The following is a 20,821-nucleotide window of genomic DNA, read 5'->3' on the forward strand; positions in this document are numbered from 1 at the left end:
TATAAGGCGGAAGGCTCGTCCTCCCCTTCGCCGTAGAGGCCTTCCATCCCCCTTCAAAGGGGTTAGTAGGCGCCTCTTCGGCTCGTCGTCACCACAGTCCTCTGCGGAGGAGACGACTCGCCGTTCTCCTGTCCTGCCAGCTACCAAACTAGACCTCTCCGAGGATCGTTCGCGATCCCCTTCGGAGGATGGTCGTCCTTCGAGACTTTGTGACTTGTCGCCCAGACCATCTACGTCTAAAGATCCTGATGCGCTTTACGCGCCACCTGATACTGCCCCTGTGCAGTCTCCAGGCCCTTCGGGGCTGCAAGGACTTGAGCGCGAAACTGCGCCTCTCACCCCTAAGTGCCAGGCACCGCCTGTGCGCCCGCCTGCTGTTGTTCCTGCTGATCCTGACATAGCGCCTCGGCGCTCACCCTTAGGCGTTCGTGCCTCTGTTCCTGCCACACACCAGGGTCCCCCTTCGCGCCCACGCCCTTCGGCGCCCCGTCACCCTCCAGCAGTTCCTGAAGTAGCGCGCAAGCGCCCAACTGCGCATACGCGCCCTGCTCCTGATATAGCGCCACCGCGCTCACCTGCGCACACGCGCCCAGTTCCTGATACAGTGCCTATGCGTCCACCGGTGCCCCAGCGGCCACCTGCGCCCACGCGCCCACGCGCCCTCCAGCGCCTCGGCGCCCCCCAGCTCCTGTTTCATCGCGCGCGGTCCAGGAGGTTCCTGAGTTGGCGCACAGGCGCCCTCAGGTTCCTGCGGACTCGTCGCGCCCCTCGGGGGAAAAGCGCGACACGCACCCGCGCGCGGTTCCAGTTTCAGCGCACACGCGCACACCTACGCGCCCGCTCGTTACTTTAGATCCATAGTTCCTGCACCAGCGCCCACGCGCTCACCAACGCGACCACGCGTCGCTACAGCTCAGTGCGTTGCCCAAGAGGCTCCCAAGTTAGCGCACGGGCGCTCACGGCTGCCTCTGGGCTCTCCCTCTAAACCACAAGAGCTTGCTACCGATATGATCGCGCACGACGCTCCAGTATCGCGCCCTGTTCCTGTTACACGCCCCGTTCCTGTATTTAAGACAACTAAGGTTGCCCAACGAACTCCGGAGCGCCCTCACGCGGCTGGCCCCGCGCGGCCTCCTCAGCCTCGCACTCCGGTGCGACCACGATCGCCAACGCGACCAGCGCACCCACAGGCGAGTGTGCCGGTCTTACCGGACCAGCGCCAACCCCCGCGCCCCCAGACCTGCTCCAGCGCTACTGCGCCCTCAGCCGGTTCTTCCGGACTCGCGCTCAGGCGACCCCGATATCTCACGCCCCTCGAGGCCGTGCCAGGTCGCTGCGCGCCCGCTCGTTCGGCCTCCTCCTGCTCCAGCTCCTGATCGCCGCACGCCTGCGCCATCGCCTACGCACTCTCGCGGCCATGTTCCCGCTCCAGCTGCTGTGGCCCTCGCGCCGTCGCCTGCGCGCCATCGCTCCTGAACACCTACCTGCGCTCCATCGCGCCCTCGCGCCCGCTCACATGGGTGCGCGCACGCGCGAGCTTTCAGTATCGCGCTACCCATCCACGCGCGACCCTGATCAGGGCCCGTTGCACGAGCCCCAGCGCGATCGCCGCCAGGCGGACTCTTCCTTGTCGCGCTCCCCTCCCTGCAAGCGCAGACCAGCGCGCTCGCCAGAGGGGGAGCGCTCCCCAGATAGGTCCAGGGATTCTTCTCTTTCAGCCTTGCAGGCGAACCCTCGTTTGTTGACTCCTCCCTCCAGAGGGAGTGTCTGACAGCGCAGCTGTCAGACAGCAGCCCTGGTTCGGCACCCTACTCAAAGATCTTGTGCAGCCGATTAAGCCAGCCCTCTCTGATTCGGGTCACGAACCAACAGCAGCTTCCTCCCCCCTGAAGAGGAAGAGAGGAGTCTCTCCCGTTGATCCTCCTCCAAGGCCTATTCTGTCCCCGCGCAGATCCCTACGCAAGGCTCCTACTCCCTCTCAGACCTTCTCGCCCTCCCCTGCGGAGGAGGATTATCCCTCCTCAGGAGAGTCGGACAAGCAGGAATACTCCCCCATCGCACCAATGGGGGAGGTTCCTCCTCTTCCCGAGAGGTCTCCTCGTCCAGAGGTGGAGAAGGACCTGCCTCCTTCGCTTCTCGAGTCCTATATCCCGCCCAGGAGGGAGCCTAAGGACTCTAAGACGATTCCCGAATTGTCAGCTAGGATCAGGCAGGAACCGTCTAGAGCCGTTGTGGAAAAAATTAATAATAGTTGGGAAAAATACAAACCATTTCCACATATAACAAGCTTGGGTTATATATGTTTTAAAGTAACTCATTATCAATTCCCTTTTGTCATAATGTCTGATATTCTGTCCCAGTACAGTACTATAACATTTTATTCACTGTAAAGATTTCAATTTTTCTTAAATAGGTTTAAATGTTTTGCAAGCATACTGTATATGTTTAAGGGGTATGTATATATTTTTATTTGGTCCTACCAACTGTCTTAACAACATTTGTTTTTGCAGCACACCCTACTCTCTGTAGGGTTTGATTGTGTAACCAGAGTTTGAGTAAATAGAAGTACTGTACTTTACAAGAATAGGTTCCTTCATCAAGAAAAGAAAAAAGAACAGATACGGCAGACATTTATGTTGACAGAAGTTCCCAATTGTAAGGGAAATTTACTCGAGACCACTGTATGTACAGTATATAGGAACAGAGTATCTGTCTAGTACTGCTCATAACAATTATGAATGTGGTTGATGGCCTGTTACCAGTGTGTAGTGGTGGGTGTGTCTGCTCTGTATTCATTTTTCACTGCCTGTGAACTGTAAGTACCATCATGTGTTTGAATGAATATCACCACAACCAATGTATTATAAGGCCATTGGCGATTGCTCGTGTTGTTGACAAAATTTTTGAGACATTGTTATTGTGGGCCTGCAAAAACCTGCACGGCATCGTATGCGGCCTTACCATTTAGAGTATGATAATTTTAAGTGACTTTGCAGTTTAGTGGTGAACTGGATATTGAAAGGACAGTAGTGATTCAGGGGAAAGTATTGTAGTTCAGTAGTCTCACAGATTTATATATTTCTTATGGGTGGTAGGTTTGAGATGGCTTAGTAAACGTGAGTGACCAGTATGTGAATAATTATTTTATTCTTTTTCAAAATTTGTTTATCTGGTTATCCTGTGGCTGAAGCTTGATGTAAAGGGATGCTAATTTTGCCTTTAATTTTCTATTTGGATTGATGGGTCAATGTAATTGTAATCCTAACAGTTTTGGTTAAATAAATATTTTTTTCTTGTTTTTTATAATACAGCATCTCATTCCAGTTCCTTAAACCACTGAGTTCCCCTACTCAGCCACTGTTTTTTTAATCTTTCAAGTAACTTATAATGATCCCTTTCACCTAATGTTCTTATACCTTTATTTATAATCCAGCTAGCCCAATGAAAGGTATGATAAAAACCAAGATTCAAGCTGGGTCCCCTTGCCCAGTATAAATCAAGGGGTGGTGCCCAGAGCTCCGTTCTCTTGACCTGTTACTTAAGTTTTTTTTGGGTATTACACCATTGTATATTTGTTGTGGTCGGCATTCGGACACTAGGCAGTTCGGGTGCTACCTCTGGCCACAGTCCGCAAACCAGGATGTCCACGTGTCCCCCCAGGAAGAGCCTCTGGGAACGGGAGAATTCGCTGCAAGTCCTTCAGGAGGAGAGCACCAGGAGTCAGAACATGCGTTCTGGCAAGTCCTGACCCTCATGAGGAACCTTAACGGGATCCCAGACCCTGAGGTCCCTCCTCGTGAAGGGAAGGACACGGTCCTGGACCGCGTCTACGGCACTCAGAAACCCTCTAGGGCCAGTGCAGCTATGCCCTGGTCCCAAGGGATGAAGAGTGCCATGGACAAGGTCGAGGGCCAGCTCGCTGAGCTTGCATCCTCCAGCAGATCGAGTGCCGGTAATAAGCTCCTCCCTCCTCCTCGAGTCCATCAGAGGAGGTACTTTGAGATCCTCGAGGAGTCTTCTCTGAGTCTTCCCTTGCATCACTCCGTGGAAGAACTCACAGAGGGAGTCCCTCTTGAAAGACTCTCCAACCGGCACGTGTCCTCTGCCATTGAGATCCTGAGCCAGGAGAAGGTCATCAAGTGCGTTATGCTGGCGACTTCATGGCTCGACATCTGGCTGGGGTCTGTGGGCATCCTGGTGCGGTCCGAGGACCTCTCCAAAGAAAGCACCAGGAAAGCACTGGAAACCTTTCTTCTCTCGGGCGCACGGACCATTGAGTTTCTGTCTCACCAATTCTCGTGCTTGTGGGACAACACGATCCTCAAGCGCCGGGACGCTGTGGCCGAGAGGTTCCACCATAAGGTACCCAGTGCGGAGTCTAGCAGGCTCAGACACTCTTCTGTTCTCGGTAAGAGCCTGTTTGAGCCTAAGGACGTGGAGCTCACTGCCGAGAGGTGGAGGAAATCCAACCAGGATTCCCTCATCCATAGGGCCCTGACATCGAGGCCCTATAAGCCTCCAGCAGCCCAGCAGCCCCGTCCTGCTAAGGACACAAAGAAGAAGACCACCGCAGCAAAGCCCAAGGTGTCTAAGCCCTTTCCTGCCAAGAGCAGGAGGGGCAAGAAGTCCTCCAGGGGAGGCAAAAACCCTAGAGGTACCAGCCGAGGCCGGAAGCGCTAGGGTTGGCAATCCCCCTGCATGTCCACCAGTGGGGGGATGCCTTCAGAGTTGCGCGACAAGGTGGCAGCAACTCGGGGCGGATGCCTGGACGATCTCCGTGATCTCTCTAGGGTATCGCGTCCCGTTCACAGCCTCTCTACCTCCCCTGACAGCGAACCCAGTGTCATTGAGCTCTTTTGCCATGGGATCGGCGAAAGGGCAGGCCCTCCGGGCCGAAGTCCAGACCATGTTGGAGAAGGATGCTCTCCAGGAGGTTGTAGACGGGTCCCCAGGCTTCTACAGTCGACTCTTTCTTGTGAGAAAGGCGTCTGGAGGCTGGAGACCAGTCATCGACCTCTCGAACCTGAACGGGTTTGTCAAGCAGACCCCGTTCAGCATGTAGACGGCAGACACGGTTAGGCTCGCAGTGAGACCGCGAGACTTCATGTGCACACTGGACCTGAAGGACGCGTACTTCCAGATCCCAATCCATCCGTCTTCAAGGAAGTACCTGAGATTTTGCCTAGACAACAAGATCTACCAGTTCAAAGTGCTGTGTTTTGGTCTCTCCACAGCTCCTCAGGTGTTCACCAGAGTCTTCACCATCATCTCTTCATGGGCTCACAGGAACGGCATCCGTCTCCTTCGTTATCTGGACGACTGGCTGATCCTGGCAGACTCGGAGGCGACCCTTCTTCGCCACCGAGACAGGCTCCTCAAAGTTTGCCAAGATCTGGGGATCGTGGTAAATCTCGAGAAGTCTTCTCTGCAGCCCTCTCAGAAACTGGTATATCTAGGCATGGTCATAGACACCAATCTCCACAAAGCCTTCCCATCGGACAAAAGGATAGCAAGGCTGAGGAAGGTTGCGAAACTTTTCCTCAATCGAGAGGAACTCCCAGCCCAATCGTGACTTCGTCTCCTCGGTCACCTCTCCTCCCTGACCCGTCTCGTTCCCAACAGCCGCCTCAGAATGAGATCCCTCCAGTGGTGACTCAAGTCTCGGTGGAGTCAAGGACTCAACTCCCTGGACATCCTGATCCCCATGGGATCTGCGGAACGAGCGGACCTCAGTTGGTGGGTGGCAGACAAGAACCTACGAAAGGGAGTGGATCTTCTCGTCCCTTCCCCGGATTTGATGCTGTTTTTGGACGCATCAAACAAAGGGTGGGGGCCCACGTTCTGAACCACAGGACCTCAGGCCTGTGGTCAGAATCAGTAAGGTACCTTCACATAAACCTGCTAGAGATGAAGGCCGTATTCCTGGCTCTTCAGAAGTTCCACCAAATCCTGGTGGGCCACTCGGTGGTGGTGATGAGCGACAACACCACGGTGGTGGCTTATATCAACAACAAGCAGGGAGGTACCTTTTTGGAACAGCTATCCCATCTTGCAGTAGAGATCCTGAGATGGTCTGAAGTCCACTCAATTTCACTAGCGGCTCGCTTCATTCCAGGCAAGAAGAATGTGCTCGCCGACAGTCTGAGCAGAGCGACGCAGATAGTGAGTACCGAGTGGTCTTTGGATCCTCAGATAGCCAACAAAGTCCTGACTTTGTGGGGTTCCCCGACGGTGGATCTGTTCGCTACGGCGCTGAACACCAAGCTCCCGCTGTACTGCTCCCCAGTCCCGGACCCCAAGGCTCTCTGGCAAGATGCCTTCCAACAACGGTGGGACAACGTCGATGTGTACGCCTTTCCCCCATTCTGTCTGATGAGGAGGGTACTCAACAAGACCAGAACATCGGTCAATCTCTCGATGACCTTCATAGCTCCGCTATGGCATCATGCAGAGTGGTTCCCGGACCTTCTGCAGCTCCTCACGGAGATTCCGAGGGAGCTCCCTCCACGTCATGAGCTACTCAAACAACCACACTCCAACATCTACCACAAAGCCGTAGCTTCGCTTCGACTTCGCACCTGGAGACTATCCAGCATCTCCTCACAGAGAGAGGATTTTCGCAACAGGTTGCGGAAAGGATGTCTGGCCACCTGCGCAAGTCATCCGCTGGAGTCTACTAGGCGAAGTGGCGAGTTTTCTATGGTTAGTGCCGTGGAAGGGGTATCTCTCCCCTCGATGCCACTTTACCAGCAATAGCGGAGTTCCTCGTTTATCTGCGGGAAGAAATTCGCCTTTCAGTCTCGGCAGTGAAAGACTATCGCTCAGCCTTAAGTCTTGCCTTCAGGCTCAAAGGAATGTACATTTCCTCCTCGCTGGAACCGTCTCTTCTTATACGGAGTTACGAACTTACTTGCCCTCAGTCGGAAGTGAGACCTCCTCCTTGGAACGTGGTTCGAGTTCTCAGGTCTCTTAAGAGACCTCCCTACGAACCATTATGCCAGGCTTCTGATCGCCACCTTACCTGGAAGACGGTGTTCCTGCTAGCTTTGGCCTCGGCCAAACGAGTCAACGAACTTCATGGTCTCTCGTATGACGTCGCCCATTCAAGGGGATGGGGTGAGGTAACGTTCAGCTTCGTCCCTGAGTTTGTGGCTAAGACTCAGAACCCGGGAGTGCCGGACCCAAGGTTTGACTCTTTCCAGGTTTCGAGTCTCCGTTCTGTAACAGATGACCCAGACCATCTCCTACTGTGCCCAGTCAGGAGCCTGAGGTTGTATCTTAAAAGAACAGCTGCAGTCCGCCCCCAGGTGCGAGCTTTGTTCGTGAGCACTGGGGAAACGAAGAGGAGGGTCACCAGGAATACCATCTCAGCCTGGATTCGTAAGGTAATCCATCTGGCCTTGAATCCTGACCCTCCTCCGTCACGTCGCCCTTGGGCGCACGATGTCAGGGGCGTGGCTACGTCCCTGGCCTTCAAGAAGAACTTTTCAGTGACGCAGGTCCTTCAAGCTGGGGTGTGGAAGCATCAGACCACCTTCACGGCTCACTACCTGCAAGACGTGACACACAGGAGGCTCGATACGTTCTCTATCGGCCCTGTGGTGGCTGCACAACAGCTGGTCTAACCTAAGGCTCCTTATTGGACAGGTAGCAGAAGGTTGAGGGCATTGTTACCCGGTTTTAGTCTGTGTGAATGAAAAGATCTGTCTGGCCCTTTTCTTTTCTTCATCCTCTCCTCCCTTGGAGAGAAACAGCATCCTGGGTCCTTTGCACAGCTGACCTCAAACCTCTGCAGGTAAACCATGCTTCCTTGTGTTCCTAGTATTAAGTTGTAATACTGTCATGTCCCCATACCCAGACGAGGTGGTATTGTGAGAGTCCTAGCCTAGATTTCCATTTGAAGAATTACAGGTCAACTTCCTAGGACGAGTCACTGCTCACTTTCACACACAGCTTACGTAGGCCGCAGCAGTCTCACAACTGCCTGTGAGTTGCAGTGGCCCCTCGACCCCTGAGTTCTTTTAATAGACTCGGGTTCGGGGCCCCCGGGCAAGCCAAAGCTAGTATGGCAGGGGACTTACCTCCCTTCCTAAGGGTTAAGTCACCCCATGTAAATAGCGTGGTTTTTATTTCAGATACGGAACAAATTACAAATTCGTAGATAATTTGTATTTTTCCTAACTATACAAACCTTAGCTATTTACAGTTATGTGCCCGCCAGCCCTGTCCCCCAAGATAAGTCGTACCTCTAAGTAAAGTGAGCTATTCACCGGTGTGTGTGAGGGGGGAGGGGTAGCTACCCCTCCCTACCCCCCCCCCCCCCCCTGCTAACTAGCGGTGGGGTAGGAAACCCTCGTTATAACTTTATGGCTCGTCATCGGCTGCGCCGAAATAATTACCCCATGTAAATAGCTAAGGTTTGTATAGTTAGGAAAAATACAAATTATCTACGAATTTGTCATGTTTTCCCTGTTTACCAATTTTTAAATGGTTCTTTGACTAATGTAGTTATAATTTTTCCATATTTTTAAAGGTGAAATTGTGAAGTTGATATTTAGTGCAGGATGTCTCAAACTTTCCACACACTTAGCTCATCAGATGAGAATTCAATAGACAGGTGAGTTAATAGATTTTGAATTTATTCTTCACTCTTGAAATTGTTGTAGAATTTAAACTTGACTGAAATACATCATATGGATTTATGAAATTATAGTTAGACCTGGTTTATGAAACTATGTAGTACTGTACAGTTATAGCTGAGGTAAGCTGCTTTGTGTTAATTTTTTTTTTTTTTGTCTCATTTTGTTAATAGTGCAGATAATAGGAGAGGTATATGTGATTTGTTATTCATATTTTTTTACTATCAAAGTGTATGGTTGTTCTTACACAAATACAAACCCTCGTCCTTTGATAAGAGTATGATTTCAGTGAAGCTGGATCTTGGCTGTTAGAATTTTTAATGAGGTATCTGTAGTTACTGGCAGGTGGTGGGGAAGGTCCTCACCCTGCCTGTACACTGAATAGCCACTTTGACTTCAGCTGCTGAGCAGTATGGACGTACTTTTGGTGCTAACAAAGCTTGACTGGCTTTTTTGGTTAATTTTTTTTTTTTACTTTTCATTGTGATTGTGTTTGATTACAGTATCTCATGTGTTGGCATGTGGGCCTGCCCAAGTATACCTGGCCACAATCAGTGGGGCAAGTTCATGAGCAGGAGGCCAATATGGATCCCACATTCCTTGTGCCATATTTGCTTGGAGCATGACGCCATGCTGTCATCCCCCTGTGATGAGTGTAGTGAGTGGCTGCCTTCACAGTGATCAAAGTATGGCAGGAGGAGGAAGAAGTCTAAGCGAGATATTTTGCTTTCGGGGTCTTTCTCGATATTGAAAAAGCCCACTGGGTCTCTCTGTTCGCCCTCTGATACTCGAACTTCTACTCCTTTTAAGTCTTCCTCAGGTGGGAACCCGAAAAAGAATGACATCTCTGACCTACCCTCAGGGCAAGGTGGAAGTAAACTGAAATTATCTTCTTCCTCCAGCGAAAGAGTTACTGTATTCTCCCCCCCCTTCTGCCTCGCAGTGAGCCCTCCATGGTAATCGCTAAAAATGATGCCTCAAGGGACCTGGTCCCAAGTACCTTATGGCCGTCCGTAGAACTGAATGGTGTCACTTTGCATGGAAATTAAATAATAAATGATGAGAGACGGTGAATTAGACGACTTTTACCTAGTACTGTAAGAGGATTTATTGTCTAAGCTAATTTTCACAGAAACATGAGCACAATTCTTCTTCAAAGTGAATACTGTAAATGATTTAAGTACATCTACAACAGAACTCAAAATTATTCTAATTAAATAACTAAGATGATATAAGTCTCTCGCTGACTTTTGAATTACTGGAACAGTTTATGGTAAAATTATCAAAATTTAAGATAACAATGAATCACTTGTAATTTATAGATATATGCAGGAGTAAGGGACACAGAAAGTTACTGTTAATCTTTTTCCATCGTTAGAATAGCAATATATCTTAAGTCCCAAATCTGACTTATTAACTTAACATTACAATCTTAATTTCTATCTAAGTCAAGCAAGAGGGAGGGTCACATATGTTCCTTGTCTCATGTTATATGTTTACAGAAAAAATTACTCCTAAGATTGCAACCTAGTGGAGTGCCATTTGGGCATACTGATCGCCCAGCTGCATCAAGGACACACGGCCATGTTCTGTGCCCAACTCCTCTCATTATACTTCCAAGGGTGAGTTTTTATGGCACTTGTCTATGGGGATCAGGTGCTTCCTCCAGGAGATAGGTGGTAGCCTTTTACTAAATGACATCTGCGATCCAGGTCGCCCAGATCGAGGTTACCCCACCTCAAATCCCCTAGTGCTTTTCCAACCTCCTTCATGCTTTAACCTGGGAAGTAAAAGAATAACAACAGTTTACATCCAACATACAAGGTGCAACTCTTTCTTCAGGCCTGGTGGCTTGTGATAGAATTTAGTTTAAATTTTTCCACAATACATAGGAGTCGTGGAGGCGAGGTCATAGGTTGGCATCCACCGCCCTACTTTCTGCGACTTTAATTAACCCATTTAATGGCAGTTTGGCATTTGTCTAAATTCCCATAGATTATTTATTCTAACCCCTTATACATGACAATGATATTCCGTCAAAAGAGAAGCTGCTGCAAGCCCTAGCTACCAGGGGACTCCCAAGTGTTCTGCTGCTGTGCCTTTTTCCTCTGCCACCTCGGCAGAAGTGCCTGACGTGACCCCCTCCCTCTAGAATCATTCTTCTGAAGTTATAGTTGATCGCTTATCCTCGCCGTCTGTAGCCTTATTGCCTTTGGCGGGAAAATCCTTAAGTATGACTTGTGAGTACGGGAGGAAATGACCTTGGCCTCCCTCTCCTCCCACCCTGACTCCTTTGACCTTGTCTTTTGCTAATAGGTCTCTTATGCGCTCCCCTCTCCCAAAGGTGAAGAAGAGAGAACAGTATATGTGTCCAGCCGTCTCATGTTTCCCCTTCATGTAGGCTGGACAGGGATGGCACTGTGTGCCTCAAAGACAATCTCCTCTGCTCCGGCTTCAGACACATGTTATGCTCTCACTTTACCTTAAGACAAGACTTCATGGACTTCCCACCACAGAGAACAAGAGTCATATATTACAGCTCTGCTCAGGGAGACTATGCTAAATCTTCACGCTCATACCCACCTGTATGCGTAAGGTCCCCTTATGAGGATTCTCGACGGGTATGAGTTTCTTCACACAAATAATCTTCAGAGGATAGACATGTGCTTGACACTTGTCTCATCAGTGTCATACGTCTAACCACGTGCAAGGTCTCCTCCATGCGTACACACTCCGTCATGCAAATGACCACCCCTGTGCTCACCTTGTAGGAAGGGTAGAGGCAGTTCAGCTTCTCATCTTAAGTCCCCACGTGCTATACCTCCATGCGCAAGGTCCCCATATGCAAGATACTCATGCAAGAAATTCCCATGCGTAGGGTCTCCACTTACTGAGCTCCTGCAGACAGAAGATACATGTGTTGAGTCTCCACTCATAGGTCTCCATGAACTAGAGATTCCCGCGTATGTTACTTCATCCTGCACTTTTCTCACGTTTTGTACCCCTACATGTTAGCTCTTCATGTGCTAGTAACAATGGGAAGGACTTTACTATAATGCTGCATGACATCTGGTATAACACCTATCTTGATACCCTTCCGAAATAAGAATTTTTAAAAGTAATTTCTAATTTTCCAAGGTATGCAAACTTGAGTCCTTTCAAATATAGGAATGTCTTCAGCGGAGCTAGAACGGCCGTTTTATCATCAATAAAGTGCTGTAATTATTAACCAGTGGTGAATGTGGTCGATATAACAGAAGGAGGAAGAAGTTGAAGAGGGATCATTCACCTTCCAAGACTATGGCGAAGACTACCTATCCAAACTCTGGGTTGTTTACTACCGCAGGGCGAGGAAGACGACTATAATCCCAGCTTCTCAGGCATGGTGATTTGTGCCAGCTACTCCTGTGGTCTCCTAAGCGCATAGTGTTCAGACAGAAGAGATCCAGGATACCCCACTCACAGGAACCTGGATCACATTGTCGAATGCCTTCCTTCACACGCTTCCAGGGGAGAGAGTAATGTGCCACACATAGTACATTCTCGGCTGGTACGCAAGATGAGAGGTTGCATATTAGCAGCATTTCCTTCCTTGAGTCCTTGAGAATACGGTTTGGGACGAGGTTCATGTATTCTTCCTGGACTTTTGGGTCGCTGAACGTTGGTTTCCCTTTTGGCAGAAACGATGTTCATGATCTGTGAGATGTTTCATTTACGAATGATGAGCTTCCCTCTTGCCTTTCCTGTCATCGTTTGTCTTGACGGGAACGTTTCGTGGGTTTTCTCTTCTGGCAAGATATGTCTCCTTGGGGTTATTCTTCCCTTCCTTTGTTTCCCTCAGAAGTGGCAGTGTACCGTGATCCTGAACCTTATGATTGGCAGCTGTAATTGAGAAGCTGGCTGTGATCAGGAAGCATGCGATCACCGATGGCCACGATCCGCGGGATGTGATCATTAGCCACGGTCAGGAATCATGCGATGGATGTCCATAATCGGGAACCATGCGATCGTTGGTCACGATCGGTAGCCACAAACGGGGTTAATACTAGCAGGAGCTGACATTCTCTCTTCAGGTGAGAGTAACCTTCAAGTCACCAGGTAACTAGCTCACCTATTCCTGTTACCTGTTCTTTCCCAAAATTTTTCGGCCTGAACAGGAAGATGATGTCACCGAAGCATAGAATAACCAATCTGGCACTCTTACAAGACTTTTGCCCTATTCCTTTGCATAGTTTTTTGTTTGGAGCAATGCTGCATCAAAGCCAATCCTAGGGGAATGGGGATGTAGGTAAAGTTAAGAGAATTCATGCTCGATTTCCAAGTGATCAGCTCAAGGTGAGACTGGACACTAGTACTACTAGTGTAGACAGGAGCATCCGCCCTTGTTGTTCCCTGCATCGGGACATTACTGAGGTGTTTTGGTGATAACTTTTATTAGAATCTCTCTACGGGTCGATGCTGCTCCCAAACTCCAACACCAATTACAACTGAGTTTTCTGAGTTTAGGTCACGCTGTAGGGATTGGAACAGGTCATCTCCTGATCTGATGATAATGATGGTCTAATTACAGGGATGTCACATTGTGCTCGCACAGCTTTCAACTAGGACCCTCCTCAACATGGGGTAGGAATTCAATTACCCCATTCTGCCCTTTGTGAGAATAGTGCGGTACTATAACCTTATCCTTAGGGAAATATGGTTCTCCTAGTATGACCCTTCCTCATTTGTTTAGTGAGAGGATATGTACAGGAGACGAACCCCCTAATTAGACTAATCAGCGCCCTGAACAGAAGCTCATACATCTGCTAATGTGCTCCCAGTTCTCGGTCTCATGAGAACAAGCACGCACGCATTAGCTGCCGGTGCACAGTTCTCACAAGAACAAGCAGAAGTATTAGCTGCCGGTGCACAATTCCTACAAGAACAAGCACATGTATTAGCTGTCGGTGCACTATTCTCACAAGAACAAGCACACGTATTAGCACCCGCTACCCGTGCATGGTACAGTAGTTGCGAGGACAAGCACAGGTACTACCAATAGGAATAAAGGACTGGGGGTGCTCCTGTTCATGGTCACCTCCAATGACGGGTAGGGTGCGCATCTCAGAACGAACATCGGGCAAGGGGTATGGTTACCGTAGAAGTTAAAGCTGCACATCAAGGAGCTGCAATTGATGGTGGGCCTTTGAGCCCTAAAGGCCTTGTGCGCATCTTTGAGGTCACTTAGTTGCGATACTGAGTGACAACACCACAGTTGTAGGGTATTTCAACAAATGGGATAGCATCTCGGCCACTGCATATCCTGGCAGTGAAGGCACTCATGTTGGTCATAAACTTGTGATAGGCCTAACAGAAATGTTCTATCTGGAGAAATAGAGCGTCCTAACAAACAAACTTAGTCCAAATTGTTAGGTAAGAGCGGTCAATTCCTCTAGTGGCGAAGGCTCTGGTGACTTTGTGGGGTTCCCCAACCATAGACCTGTTTGCAATTCCTAAACCAGAAATTTCCAGTCAATTTCTCACCAGTCTTTGACCCAGCGTCATTTGTAGAGAACTCGTATCACCATTGGGATAAGATGGATGTTTACGCCTCCCTTCTGTTTTTTTCCAATCAGAAGAGCCTTCAACAAGGTCCTAGCTGCACCAAATCTCCAGCTAATCTTAGTGGCATCAGTGTGGCACACAATGACTGCTACCTAGACCTAGTCTCCCTCATGGAAGAGTCTTGATAGCTATCCCTGAGGTCAAACCTTCTGTGCCAACCCAATGTACGAAGATACCTGAACACACTGTCGTTCTTGTCTTTTCACGGATGGAGGCTACTCAGGTCTTCTTCAGAAGAAATGGTTTTTTTAGGAGAGCTATGTGAGAGATGTCAAGATTCCTCAGAGAATCTTTCACAGCAGTTTGCATAGCAAATAGGCAATCTTCTGTGCGTGGTGTCAGGTGAAGGCTATCACTTCAATCTCAGTTTTTATATGTATGATAGAGGACTTTCTGATCTTTCTCCGGATAGACTAACTGTGGTTCGTGCCACCAGTAAAGGGTGGCATTTAGATCAAGTCTTAAGACTCAAAGAGCCTGACCTGTGATCCTCCTGGCAAATCTCCATGTTCATGAGGAACAGTTCACCCAGACAGGTCTGTCAGGAGGGTGTACGAGAGCAGGGGCAGTGTGATCCCTACTGCTATTATGGCTCACGAAATGCGAGGAAGGAGGTCTGCAATGTCTGCCAGGAAAATTGTCGTGGTAAGACAGGTGCTGAAGTTGGGAGTATGGAAGAAACAATCCACCTTCTTGGCTTACTATCTTGGGATGTTAAGCGCAGGTCTTTAGACACCACTTCCTTTTGGCCTGATAGAGTTGCCCAAAAATTATTTAGGTCCTCTGGCAGGTTGCATCTGGATCTGAACAAAGTGGGAAAGTGTGTAAATGATAAATATATGCCTTTCTTCCCTTTGGTCCCTCCTCTGATCAAGAACACATGGTCTTTCACCCAAGCAAGAAGCTTGCCAAGTGAGACAGAGAAATATTGGTGTATGGTACATGAAACACAATTCTCTTCGCGGGAAGAGTGAGAAGGTTAGACCGTGTGAACTTTGATTCAGCCTAGAAGGATAACACCCTCCAAAAACCAAATGATTTACTACTTTTAAAGGTAGCCTGTGTGGAGCTACATCTAGTTACTAACATCTAGAAGGATGGGCCCTTGTCAAGTTCTTGTCCTTGGAGGAGTAGCATGTGTGGTGAGACATCTAATTCTCGCTTTCCTCCTATGGTTGGTGAACAGATACCGTGAAAGTAGGTTAATTTCATAGGTTTCCTTCTCTAGACCTATGTTTGGTAGGTTTATGCCCCACCTAAGGTTCCCCGCACAGAAAACGGAGGTAGGGTAAACTACACAAAATTCTGGTCGGTTGGAAGGAGATCCCAGATACTCCTAAGAAAGTAGTTCGAGGTAAGTACTGTTAGAAAAAATACAAATTACTTAAAATTTGTGATTTTTCATAACTATACAGACCTGAATGCTTTTAAGGTTTGCTGCCCACCTCATCCTCCCTGTAAATATTATGTCAGATTGCTAGTCTTGTCGAGTAGTTGTCTAGTAAAACATAGTTGTTCCTACACTTGATACAAACCCTCATTCTTTACTATAGGAGATATTCTAGCGCGAGCTGGAAAATACAGCAGAAAAACCTTAACAAGGTCGTTAACGACCGGGCAGGTAGTTATCCACCTGTTAGCGGTGGGGGACCGTCGCAGTGGTAACACCGCTGCTCCTGCTTTTGTTTGACTGGCAGACTAGCCTTTCTTTGTTGTGTGGCACCTTTATGTCACCGCCGGAGGTGGATCCTCATTCTCTATGCCCTACGTGCAGAGGTCATAGGTGTTCTGAAGACTCCCCCTGCCAAGTTTGTAGAGAGTGGTCGCCCTTTCAGTGGGAAAAGTTCGAGAAGAGGAAGAAGAAGTCCAAGAGGGACTCGTTACCTCCAGGTTTGCCGTCAAAAGGTAAGGAGTCTAGGGCCTCTTCTTCGGCATCTCGATCTCTCCCTTCAGACTCTTCCTTGCCCCCCCTTCTGGGGGGAAGTCGAGGAAGAGTGGCACCATTGATTTAACCCCCATTCCTCTTGGTCAGGTGGATCACATTGCCTCCCTCAGCGGGGAAATATTTTCCGCCACCGAGAATGACTGTTACCGCTTCCATTCCAGATCATATACGAGCGGTATGGCCTGCCCTTGGACTTCCTAGTTCTCCTTCGGAGGAAGTTTGGAGCCAGTTCCTCGCGGGAAAGGTAGTGCCTCAGGTCCCTTCTGTTTGGAACCCTCGGGAGTTCTGGACCTCGCCTACCTCCCGTCAACTCAGTAGGTGCTTGCGGAAGTTTCAGTGGATATATTAACTTCAGCTCCTGCGGCGCCTACTTCGCACTCCATTTGCGCTTCTACAAAATCACAATGTCGCAAGCACAAACATCGCAGTACCTCCTCCTCCTCCTCCTCCTCCTCCTCCTCGGAGGCTAGGAGGGAGAGAGAAAAGAAGAAAAGGAGAGCTCGCTCTCCTTTGCCCAGACGTTCTCGCTGGAGAGACAGGTAACATAGGAAGAGACATCATCGTTCTCGCTCTTCCTCGACTTCTGTCTCTTCACGAGATGTCTCGTCGCGAGACTATAAGTGCGCTCGTCACAAACCTAAGAAGAGTGCTTCCTCTCGTCATCGTTCTGCCTCGCTATCGTCTTCCTCTCGCTAGGGATCATGTAAGCGCTCTAAGTGCTTCAAGAAAAAGAGAGCTACGTTACGTTCTCGCTCTTCGTCACAAGAGAGATCTCCAAAGCGTAATAAGAGAAGCTCTTCCCACGATTTTTCATCTAATTGCGCCAGGAGCGCGGCCAAGGTCAAAGCGCGCCCTGACCTCGATCCCTCTCCTTAACCAATTAGTTTGAGGATCTCCGATCAATCTAGGAAAGTCAGAAAGAGCGCTTCTCCTCACCTTCGCTACATGTCATCAGAGAGAGAGCGCTCTCGCCCTTCAACTTCCCGATCGCGCATGTCTCCGGTCATACTCTCGCGGGGTCAGTCACCTCGCCCTCGTGTTTCAGACAGGACAACTCTGGTTCCCCTGCTCCCTAATGAATTAAGGAATACGAGCCTTACGAGAACCTCAGAAGAAGACGCAGGGGTTCAACCCTTCTTTTCTTCTGTTGAGAGCAGAGGGAAAAGGCCAGATCGCCGATCAATTCGACCTCTTCGACCTCGTTCTTCAGACCCTTCAAAGAGAGGAATCTACGAATCCTACTAAGACAGTACCGATAATTTGGTCACCCTCTCCTAGACCGTTGACTTCCACGCAAGGTCAGGCGCTCGCGGTGCCATTATCCAGCGCTCAGCTTTCCCCTGTAACAACGGCAATATGGTCTCCTACTTCGCCGTTACCTCCAAACACTCCGACTTCTATTGCCCTTCCTCCTGTAATAACTCACGAGGAATTAGCGCAGCCTGAGGATTCCTCGGTAGAGCAACCATCAAAGGACTTAGTCCTCCTATTTGAGGGCTCTAAGAACTATGTGTAATATCTCAGGCTTCGGCGATCTACATCTGTCTCCTCGACATACTGACGCTCCAGCTTTAGACAGACTATGTTGTCCTCCACGGAACCTTAAGACCAGAATTGAATTTCCCTGGTCTGTTCACACTGCAGGCCGTCTGAAGAAGGTCTCGCTGACGGTCTCGGGAGAAACGGGTTCCTTGAAGTCTCAGGGATCCCATAAAATTTTACAATTCCCGTTTACGAGGCAAAAGTGCTTTTACAAGGTCAGAGACGCCAACCCTTCTCCTCTGACCCTGGATCCCCTCACTGCGAGGCTCACACCTGGCTGCTCCTCGGAGAGACTCTCTACTCATCCAGTCTCTTTCACAGCCACAGTAGCCTCGGCAATGGAACCGGCTTCAATGTCCCTTCTGGAGGCTTTATCTTGGTTTGACACGTGGTCTGGTACAGTTGGCTACTTAGCAAGTCACGAGGACCTGTCAAACCAAAACTTCATGCAGTCCCTACGGGAAGTCCTAGCTGCGGGGGCCAAGACAATGGACTTCCTAACTGCTACAACAGCTACCATGTGAGGCAATTGGGTCCTCAAAAGGAGGGAATCAGTAGTTTCCAGACTTCATAGGAGCATCGGTAAGGCCGAGAGATCAGATTTGAGAAACTCGGACCTTCTACAACCTCTCCTCTTTTCTAAACAAGCAGATTCCTCTACCCTAGATACTTGTAGGAAAGAGACGCAGGACACCGCAATGCAAAAGGCGGCCTTCTTTCGCATAATGCAACAGCAGCCAACTCCACAACCTAAGACCACAACCGCAGCTCCACTCCCATCCAAGAGCCTCGGCCTCCCCTCCTTTGTACCCAAACCTATGGGCAGAGGAAAATCGGCTTCTCCCAAGGCTAAAGGCAGAGGGAGAAACCCTAGACAGAAATAGGGTCTCGGCTCCTCCCTTCCAGTGCGTAGGGTGGTGCCTGCAGGGGAGTTGGAGGAGGTGTAAAGCTATAGGGGACATGCAATGGACCATCAAGGTGCTTCGTTGTGGGTACCGCATCCCCTTCATGGGCTCTCCACCTCCTCTAATTCCTCTTCCGATCTCGTCCTCCCAGGTCCCTTGCAATCACGGGAAACAGCAAGCCCTAGCTCGGGAGATCCAAAGCATGCTTCTAAAGGGCGCCATCCAACAAGTTCCCAACACCTCCCCGGGGTTTTTCAGTCGCCTCTTTCTAGTAGAGAAAGCCTCGGGGGTTGGAGACCAGTAATCGATCTCTTTACCTTGAACCAGTTTGTGAAGCAGTCTCCATTCAAAATGGAGACAGCAGCCTCCGTGATCCAAGCGGTGCATCCAGGAGACTTTATGGCATCTGTGGCTATGTCGGTCGAATACCCTCAAGGGGATGCCCTTCGCAACCGAGCCTCCCGAGATGCTTCTCTTTACAGACGCCTCCAAAGAGGGGTGGGGAGCACATCTCAACGAGTCAACGAGAGGAACTTGGACGGACGAAGAGGAAGGTCAACACATCAACGTCCTAGAGATGAAGGCAGTCCGAGAAGCGTGCCTACAGTTCGTAGATCTTCTGAGGGGAAACACAGTGGCGTTGATGTGCGACATCGCCACTGTAGTAGCGTACATAAAGAAACACGGAGGTCTAAAATCGAAGGAGTTGTGCGATCTCGCGTTGAAGATCCTGGATTGGGCTGAGTCAGAACAGATCGTGATTTCAGCAAGGTTCATTCCAGGCAAAAGGAATGTCCTAGCCGACGGGCTCAGCAGGATGGGACAAGTAGTGGGAACCGAGTGGTTCCTCCTCCCAGAAGTAGCCAGACTCATCATTCAAAAATGGGGCTCGCCGGTGATGGATCTCTTTGCAACCAGACTGAACGCACAACTCCCCGTATTTTGTTCTCCTGTCCCAGACCCAAAAGCGGCGTTGGAAGATGCTTTTCAACACAAATGGGACAACCTCGACGTGTACGCTTTTCCCCCTTCGCATTGATCAGGCAAGTGCTCAACTGAGTACGGGCGGGTCGAAACTTAAAGATGACTTTGGTAGCGGCCTGGTGGCCGGAGAGGGAGTGGTTCGCGGATCTAAGAGACCTGGCATGTCTTCCCCCGTGGCCTCTGCCCGACAGACCAGACCTACTACGGCAGCCACACTTCCAAAGGTTCCACAACAATCCTCAGTCTCTTCGCCTTCATGCCTGGAGACTATCGAGCGACTCCTGAGGAAGGAAGGATATTCGGCAGGTACAGCGGAAAAGATGTCACGTTATCTGAGACGGTCTTCAGCAGCGGTCTACCAGGCAAAATGGGCTACTTTTACAAAATGGTGTGCCTCAAAGAACATCAAGCCTCTAAAAGCCTCGGTCCCGGATATTGCGGATTTTCTAGTGCATCTCAGAGACGAGGTGGGCGGGCATGTCAATACTGGCCATCAAAGGAGTCTGTGCGGCCTTGGGCCAAGTCTTCCTTCTGAAGGGCATTGATGTGGGCTCCTCTAGGCACATCTGTATGCTCATCAGGAGCTTCGAACAAGCATGCCCTCCGCAAGCCTCCAGGGTACCGCAGTGGGATGTGGCAAGGGTATTGAAAATGCTAAGTGGACCACCGTTCGAACCCCTGAAGGACATAGTGGACAGAGATCTCACTCTCAAGACGGTCTTCTTGTTGGCCTTGGCCTCTGCTAAGAGAGTAGGAGAAATCCATGGGTTGTCCTACAAAATCTCTCATTCGAAGGGGTGGCGGGAGATCTCCTTCAAGTTCGTCCCTTCTTTCGTAGCGAAGACACAGAATCCAGTGGTTTGGGACCCTAAGTTCGAGGGCTTTTCAATGCCGGCTATTCCTCAGACAGGGAATCCAGAAGATTTGAAGTTGTGCCCCGTCCGAGCCGTGAGGAAATACCTTGAGAGGACGGCTCATCTCCGCCCTGGTATCAAAAATCTTTTTGTCTCTACAGGTGTAAAGAAGAAGCAGGTATCTAAGAATACCATCTCCTTGTGGCTGAGACAGGTTATTGTCTGGGCCTATAACGATGCGGGCCTGCCCCTGACAAGTAATCCCAGGCCCCATGACATTAGGGGTATAAGTACATCTCTGGCTTTTGAGAGGAAGAGGAACATGGCGGTGGGCCAGATCCTTAGAGC

At 49.7% G+C, this 20,821-nt stretch overlaps 1 protein-coding gene across 1 annotated transcript in view; it reads left to right on the forward strand.

The window, feature by feature from the left end:
* The window catches only part of mms4 (Methyl methanesulfonate sensitivity 4), a 249,316-nt gene that overhangs the window by 31,033 nt on the left and 197,462 nt on the right, over positions 1–20,821 (forward strand). Inside the window, exon 2 of the mRNA XM_068345953.1 lies at positions 8,534–8,617. Coding sequence (XP_068202054.1) covers positions 8,565–8,617 — 53 coding nt within the window. The 5' untranslated portion in view covers positions 8,534–8,564. The remainder of the gene's footprint in view (positions 1–8,533; positions 8,618–20,821) is intronic.

This window comes from Palaemon carinicauda, chromosome 22, assembly GCF_036898095.1.
Source record: "Palaemon carinicauda isolate YSFRI2023 chromosome 22, ASM3689809v2, whole genome shotgun sequence".
Classification (NCBI taxonomy): domain Eukaryota; kingdom Metazoa; phylum Arthropoda; class Malacostraca; order Decapoda; family Palaemonidae; genus Palaemon; species Palaemon carinicauda.